The sequence below is a fragment of the Orycteropus afer genome, unplaced genomic scaffold (genome assembly GCF_000298275.1).
Source record: "Orycteropus afer afer isolate SDZICR_OR568_19922 unplaced genomic scaffold, OryAfe1.0 scaffold00558, whole genome shotgun sequence".
NCBI classification, from domain to species: Eukaryota; Metazoa; Chordata; class Mammalia; order Tubulidentata; family Orycteropodidae; genus Orycteropus; species Orycteropus afer.
Window position 1 is genome coordinate 649,963 of NW_006922145.1, and position 8,288 is coordinate 658,250.

The window sequence follows — 8,288 nt, forward strand, 5'->3', positions numbered from 1 at the left end:
CCAAAGAATAACACAGAATCTGTAAAATATCACATAAAGTGGATGAACTTGGGAGGACATTATGCTGAGAGAAATAAGTTAATCACAGAAGGACAAATATTGTATTAGTCCGTTACTGTAATAAGTTAAGGAAAGGTTTATATATGGAACGAAATTTTCTTTGTTCGTTACCAGGGGTGGGAGGGAAGAGAAGGAAACACTGGTAGATAGGTAGAGACAAGTATTGATTTGAGTGAAGAGAAGGGCAATGTACCAAATGTGAGGGATCAACAAGGTGGCACTGAGAAAGAGGAAACAGAGAGTGCATGGGAGGTACAGACAACAAAGATGAGTCCTTTTGCACATACAGTACTGCATTGTCAGTGAAGGCAAACACAGGTATATGGGTGGACAGGCTGAACTATTAGGTATGTCTCTGCAGGGGGGAGTGTGCCCAAGACCATGTGTAGGGTTGGCAGACAATGTCTCTACAAGTGTATAGATATGTTCTATAAGAATTCCCAGGTATATAGTAGAGCTGACAAGGGACAAGGTTGTAGTCACTTTTTGGCCACAGCCAGCTACCCAGAGGGAGTGAATAGTTGGACCTGTGGGCTCAGGACCATAGTGGTAGGGGGCATCAAGCTCAACTGGCATAACATAATACCCAAAACATTGTTCCACATTCTGCTTTGGCGAATAGTGACTGGGATCTTAAAACCTTCCAAGCGGCCCTCTATATGCAACTAAGGGCCTCTCCTCATCCAGAGCAAAGAAGAATGAAGAAAACCAAAGATTCAAGGAAATAATTAGTCTAAGTGACTGGTATACTATGCGATCCTCAGCGTACACAATAGCCAAAAGATAGAAACAAGCTAGGTGTCCATCAACTGAAGAATGGATAACCAAACTATGGTATATAAACACAATGGAATATTATGCAACCCTAAAGAATAACATCATGGCTATGAGACCAGAAGAACTAGATGGTGCCCGGCTACCACTATCAACCACTTGGAGGCAGATCTATGTAGGAGATTCTGGACAACAATGTGGAACAAAACTCAAAATCATTAAAAAAAAAAAGGGACCAGGTTTGCCAATCTGATAGAGCCTGATGGAACCACTGAGACTATGGCCCCTAGCTACCCTTCAGGTCTGGAATTGAACCCAAACAAAAAACAGGCATAGGAGGCAAAATTTACATTAGGTAGACACACTACTTGGAGAGAACAATCACGGGAGAATAGAAGGGCTGTGTATGCACAGAGAGACACCTCGGGGGGCAGGAATGCATGGAAGGGAAAGACACAGGGAAGAGGTAACTATTGGTAGGAAGTGGGAGGGGAGGTGTTGCATTGTGGTAAATTGTAGTCAATGTCATAAGACAAAGTGTATGTAAGTTGCTGTATGGAAAGTAAATTTGCTCTGTAAACTTTCACCCAAATTATAGAAAAAAGACAGGGAAAAAAGAAAAGACAAAATGGATGTCAGAAGAAACTCTGAAACTTACTCTTGAACATACAGTAGCTAAAAGCAAAAGGAAGAAATGATGATATAAAAGAGCTGACAAGAAGATTTCAAAGGGTGGCTTGATACAGTAAAGATACAGTAAAGTAGTATAATGAAATGTATAAAGAACTGGAGTTATAAAACCAAAAGGGAAGAACAAGCACAGCATTTCTCAAGCTGAAAGAACTGAAGACAAATTTAAGTCTCAAGATGCAATACAGAAGGACTGCAGGACAAATTATTGAATGATGCAGGAAGCAGCAAAAGAAGATGAAGGAATACAGTCACTGTATGAAAAAGAATTGGTCGACATTCAACCATTTGAGTAGGTAGCATATGATCAAGAACAAATGGTACGCAAAGAAAGAGTCCAAGCTGCACTGAAGGCATTAGTGAAAAATAAGGCTCCAGGAATTGATGGAATACCCATTGAGATATTTCAACAAGCAGATGCAATGCTGGAATGGCTCACTCCTCTGAGCCAAGAAATTTGGAAGACAGCTACCTGACCAACCAATTGGAAGAGATCCATATACCCATTCCAATGAAAGGTAATTAATGGAATGCAAAAATTAACAAACAATGTCATGAATATCACATGCATGTAGAATTTTGCTGAAAATAATCCAAAAACAGTACATTGACAGGGAACTACCAGAAAGTTAAGCTGTATTCAGAAGAGGACCTGGAATGATAGATATCATTGCTGATGTCAGACAGATCTTGGCTGAAAGGAAAGAACACCAGAAAGATGTTAACCTTGTGGATCATAACAAATTATGGATAACATTGTGAAGAATGTTAATTCCAGAACACTTAACAGTGCTCATAGGAACATACACTCAGACTAAGAGGCTGTCATTCAAGCAAAACAAGGGGATACTATGTGGTTTAAAATTAGGAAAAGTGTGTGCCAAGGTTGTACCCTTTCACCATACTTATTCAATCTGTATGCTGAGCAAATAATTCAAGAAGCCAGACAATATGAAGAAGAATGAGGCATCAGGATTGGAGGAAGACTCGTTAACAACCTGCGACATGCAGATGACACAACCTTGCTTGCTCAAAGTGAAGATGACTTGAAGCACTTACTGATGAAGATCAAAGACTACAGCCGTCAGTATGGATTACATCTCAACATAAAGAAAACAAAAATCCTCACAACTAGACCAATAAGCAGCATCATGATAAATGGAATAAAGATTGTAGATAAGTAGGATATCATTTTACTTAGATCCACAATCAACACCCTTGGAAGCAGCAGTCAAGAAATCACACATGAGAGAAGAAAATCAAAGACACATAGAAACAATCAGTCCAAGCAACTGGTACACCATGCTATCCTCAGCCTATACGACTATGACACCAGAAGAACCACTGTCAATCACTCAGAGGCGGATCTATGTAGGAGACCCTGAATAGAGTGAGAGAACACCGTGGAACAAAACTCACAGTCATTAAAAAAAAAAGAAAAAGAAAGACCAGGTTTACGGTCTGACAGAGCCTGATGGAAACACTGAGACTATGGCCCCACCTGCCCTTCAGGTCTGGAATTGAACCCACTCCTGTGGCTTCCAGCCAAACAAAAGACAGGTATATGAGCTGAAGATTTACAGTAGGTAGATACACCTCCTGGAGAGATCCATCATGGGAGAATAGAAGAGCAGTGTACGCATAGGGAGTCAGCTCTCAGAAGGCAGGAGTACATGGGAAGGACACAGGGAAGAGGTAACTATGGGTAGGTGTGGAGAGCCCTAAGTCTTAAAGGACTGTTTGGGACATGGTGAGTGGCTAATTGAGCAACGGCTCTCATAAATAGGTTGATACTTTCAGTGTCCCCATAAGGACTAGGACTGATAGGCCCTAAGGCTTGTGGGTTGATGCTGTTAAGTGTCCCTGAAGTTTGAGCCCTGTTCTTGGGATATCATCAGCCATTTTCTCCCTTGCATTGTTCAGAGAAACAGCAGGTGCAAAAGAGGCATAACCTTTGATTGAACCCAGAATATGCGGAAGCCAATCTAAACTATATAAGTTGCCAGGAAACACAGGTTTCTAGGGGATATAGAAGAATGAGTATAGAATTTAAGAGGTTATGGTGACCTGAGTTGTGGCAACTTGATTTATGGGAACAGGAATGTTAGGTTAAATTTTAATATGCCAATTGTTTATGCATATACTTTTCCCAATATTGATTAACTTGTGATTGATTGTATGACATATGAATTGTGCACTTTTCCCATGTTAAACTTGTATGTAAGTTTGAGAATAATCATAATAAAATTGGCACTGCTTTGCAATGGCTCTGAGTGTCCCTCCCGTTCCCATCCTTTAACTTTTCTCTCATTCTTACCTCATTCTCTTACCCCCTGTTCTAGAATTGTCGCGCCAGCCGCGACAGGTAGGAAGTGGGAAGGGAGCTGTTGCATTGTGGGAAATTGCAGTCATTGTCATGAGACAAAGTGTATGTGAGCTGCTTGCTGTATGGAAAGTGAATTTGCTCTGTAAACGTTCACCCAATCACAAAAAAATTTTTAAAAAAGTCATTAAAAAAAAAGAAAGAAAGAAATCAGACATATTGCATTGGGCACATGTGCTACAAAGAACTTCTTTAAAGTGTTAACAAGCAAATAAATCACTTTGAAGACTAACGTGTGCCTAACCCAAGCCACGGTATTGTCAACCTCCTTATACGCATGTGAGAGCTGGACAATGAATAAGGAACACCGAAGAAGAGTTTGATTCCTTTGATTTGTGGTATTGGTGAAGAATACTGAAAATACCATGGACTGCCAGAAGAATGAATAATCTGCCCTGGAAGAAGTATAGCTGGAATGCTCCTTAGAAGTGAGAATGGTCAGACTTTGTCTCACCTACTTTGGTTATGCTGTCAGAAGGGACTAGTTCCTGGAGAAGGATATCATGCTTGGTAAGGTAGAGGGTCAGTGAAAAGGGAGAAGACCCTCAATGAGATGGGTTGACACAGTGGCTGCGACGATGGGCTCAGGCACAGTAAGGATCGTGAGGACAGCACAGGACTCAGCAGTGTTTTGTTCTCAACGGCAACGGGTTTGATCTTAACCTGTATTTAAATAATTATTTTAAATGAGATTGGTACAGTGTTAAGGTCATACCTTGATCTTTGAATATGATGGGAGTTGATGCCAACTGATTACAGAAGGGTTTCCTCTGTGGTGTCTTGAAGAGGTTTGGTTCATAACTGCTGATTTTATATTCAGAGTCTTCTACAGGTTCCGTTTTATATGGTGGAGCTTCTAAGGAAAGTTCTTCAAACCAATTAAGGCTTATCGGTCCTAAATCTGTAAGAAACATAAAAATTCCAGCTTGGTTTCAATCAGTAACACAGAAAGGTCCAGAAACTTATAGAGTAAAGATCAAAATTTTTAAAAAAATGCTTGAGATCTGACTGGGAATTATTTTGGTTGAGGGTTATTAATTTAAATAACTATTAATCCATTCCCTTATGAATCTGTAGTAAAGTATAACGAGTTCACAAGTTACAAGGAACAGTATCTTAGCCATATTAGCTTTTCTACAGTTGTCTTGCTCTCTTGCATTCACAAATTAGGACCAAAAATCATTCCCAGTAAGAATGCACCCCAGAGATATAACTCAAATAATTATAAAGACTACATCAGTGTATGTAGCACGGCTATGGGTATACAGAACATGAAGACTGTCAAAGAAAGCAGAGGAAAGGTTTTCTGTTAGAAAAAAATGCTAAAATTTCTATGATCTATCCATCCTGTAAAGCAGTGGTTCTCCAAGTATGGTCCATGGACCACTGGGGGCCAGTCCCCAAGACCCTTTCAGGAGGTCCACAAGGTCAAAGCAATTCTGATAATAAGACAAGGACATTATCTGCCTTTTCACTGTGCTGACATTAGCACTAAGGATGCAAAAACAATGGTGAGTGAAACTGTCAGACCTTAGCATGAGTCAAGGCTATGGCACCAAAATGTACTAGTTATCATTTTACTCTTCACTATCGTGCACTTGAAAGGAACACTGGTGGCACACACAGTGGTTAAGTGCTTGGCTACTAACCAAAAAGACAGTGGTTCAAACGTACCAGCCTCACAGGAGGAAGATGCAGCTGTCTGCTTCCAAAAGGAAACTCTATGGGGGCAGTTCTATGCTCTCCTAGAGGGTCACTAGGAGTCAGAATTGATTCCGTAACAATAGGTTTGGTTTTGACCATGAGGTTGCAATTTAAAAAAGAAAGAAATACCAGTGTACTCAGTGAAATAATACAAATTTAATTTTATTAAAGCACCACCCTTTGACACATCTTTTTTATGCTGTGAGACAAAATAGGAAGTATGCAGGAAGCATGTCTGCTTATGACTGCAAACTGTCCTGACCCCAGAGAACAGAGAAGAAACGTCCCATGGGTTTCCAAGGCTGTGCAGGCAGACCTCATTTTAATGAGCTTCATTTTATTGTGCTTTGGAGATAGGCATTTTTTTTCTTTTTAACACAAATTGAAGGTGTGTGGGAAACCCTGAGTTGAGAAAGTCTGCAGGCAACATTTTGTCAACAGTATTGCTCGCTCCTTGTCTCTATGTCCCATTTTGTTCATTCACAGTATTTCAAACATTCTCGTCATGCTATTGCACACTTAATAGACTACAAAAAAAAAAACCACCCAACTTACTACCATCGAGTCAGTTTCAACTCACGGTGTGACCACTCCTTGGGTTTCCGAGGCAGTATCTCTACAGAATGCCCAGTCTTCCTTCCAAGGAGTGGCTGGTGGGTTTGAACTGCCAGCCTTCTGGATAGCAGTCAAATGCCTTAGGCACTACAGTAAAGTGTAAACATAAAGAGCTCTGCTGGTGTAGTGGTTAAGGTATTTGGCTGCTAAACAAAAGGTTGGTGGTTCAAACCCCCCAGCCACTCCATGGAAGAAAGATGAGATAATCAGCTTCCATAAAGATTTACAGCCCTGGAAACCCTACGGAGGTTGCTGAGTCAGAATCAACTTGATGGCAGTGAGTTTGATTTGGTGAGTTTATAGTGTAAATGTATCTTTGAATACACCCTGTTGTTGTTGTTGTTTGCCATCGAGTTGGCCCCAACTCATAGTGACCCCTCAGTGGGTTTCTGAGGCAGTATCACTACGGAAATAGGAATGCCCAACCACCCTGGGAGACAAAAATCTGCTGTGACTCACTTTATTGTGATAATTACATCACTGTGGTGGTTTGCAAGCCAATCTGCAGTATCTCCAATGTATGCCTGTATATCTTTATGGCAGCAGACTGCCACATCTTTCTTCCAAAGACTGATTAGTGGCCAGCAATGTTTAGCAGCCAGCAGCCAAATGCTTAACCACTGTACCACCAGGGTTCCTAGAAGTGCTTTAAAAACAATTCTTCCCACCACTAATCAAAGGGACAGTCTCCTCTTTACCCACCAAGCAGGGATTCTATACTTATCATTTTGTTAACTACAATGATGTCCTTAACTGGATGTATACAATTCCATAAGGAACAAAGTAGAAACAAAAATACAACGCATTGGGTTCTTTTTAGCAAATCACGCACCTTAACATATTTTTCTGAAAACATTTTCAGTGTCATGTATATCCAATTATATGAAACCCACCAATACCTGCTTCCTTGCATCGCATTTTAAAAATCTCAAAAAAGGTTGGCCTCTCTTTGGATCCAACAGGCATCTTTGTCTATGGTATTATTCCAACGCTTGAGAAATAATTCTGCAAAAGAGAAGACCAAAATACGCTTCAGCGAAGTACAGTCCTTGGGAAGTGACTCTAAGGTACAGTAGGAAGTGCTGCTAAACTCGCCTGAAAATTAACTGTTTACTGGGGTCCAACTTCCCTGCAATGATGGGAACATCCTGTATTTGTGCCACTCAATCCAGGGGCCACTACCTCCATCTTAGCCATGGGCCACTGGAAACGTGACTAACGCGACTCAAAACCAGGATTTTTCAATGTGAGTTAATTTTAATTTCACCGGCCCCTAGTGGTGCCAGTCGGCGATCAACACGGGCTGACAATTGGAAATCTGTCCATCTGCGGAAGATGCCAATCACCTGGGGGCGGGGCAGGCAGACGCGGTGTGCCCTCTGGGCTGTAAAACAGCTCCCCAAATAGAAATATTCCGTCAAGTACCGACCCGGACGTGGGGGACAGGTGAGGACAAACCCTGGGTGCAAAGGCGAGGTTTCCGGCGGGCGGACTGGGAGCCCGTGGCCTCTCCTTCCTCCCAGCCAAGGGAGGGGGTTAGCAGACCCCCAAAGACCCCCAGGCCTGGCTCCGACCCCCGCACGAGAGGCGTCCCCGCCACGACCCTTGAGGGGACCAGGCGGCCGATGCTACGGGGCCATGTCTGTCTCCGCCCGCCGCCACTGACCGGCTCCAGCGGGTCCCTTCGTCTGGAGAAGGTTGACAAACACCTCGGAGGCGCTCAGATCAGGAGTCCCAGTCCTCAGGCTGCGGTCCCGGAGACCCACGGCCCAGCCCGGGCACGTACACCCGGCAGCTCCGCCTCTCCCGCCCTCTTCAGAAGTTCGCGCGGAAAGCTTGCTCTCTACACACGGGGCGCGACGCGCGGTGACGCGGTACGCAGCGTGCGCGTGACCCGGAAGTCAAGCTCCGCCTGGCTGCTACGGGGCCCTGCCTGTCTACTATGTCTTAGTGTTGGTGTTATGTTTTTTGTTGGTGTGGTTGTGGTTCCTGGGGGATCGATTTTGTCTGGTGGCGTAGTGCCTAAGGCATTTGACTGCTAACCAGAAGGCTGGTGGTTCAA

General features: G+C 42.9%; 1 protein-coding gene across 1 annotated transcript in view; it reads right to left on the reverse strand.

Moving 5' to 3' along the window:
* The window catches only part of BRCA2 (BRCA2 DNA repair associated), a 101,088-nt gene extending 93,896 nt beyond the window's left edge, over positions 1 to 7,192 (reverse strand). Inside the window, 2 exon segments of the mRNA XM_007955959.1 lie at positions 4,571 to 4,808; positions 7,126 to 7,192. Of these exon segments, the coding sequence (XP_007954150.1) occupies positions 4,571 to 4,808; positions 7,126 to 7,192 (305 nt within the window).
* Positions 7,193 to 8,288: the final 1,096 nt, after the last annotated feature.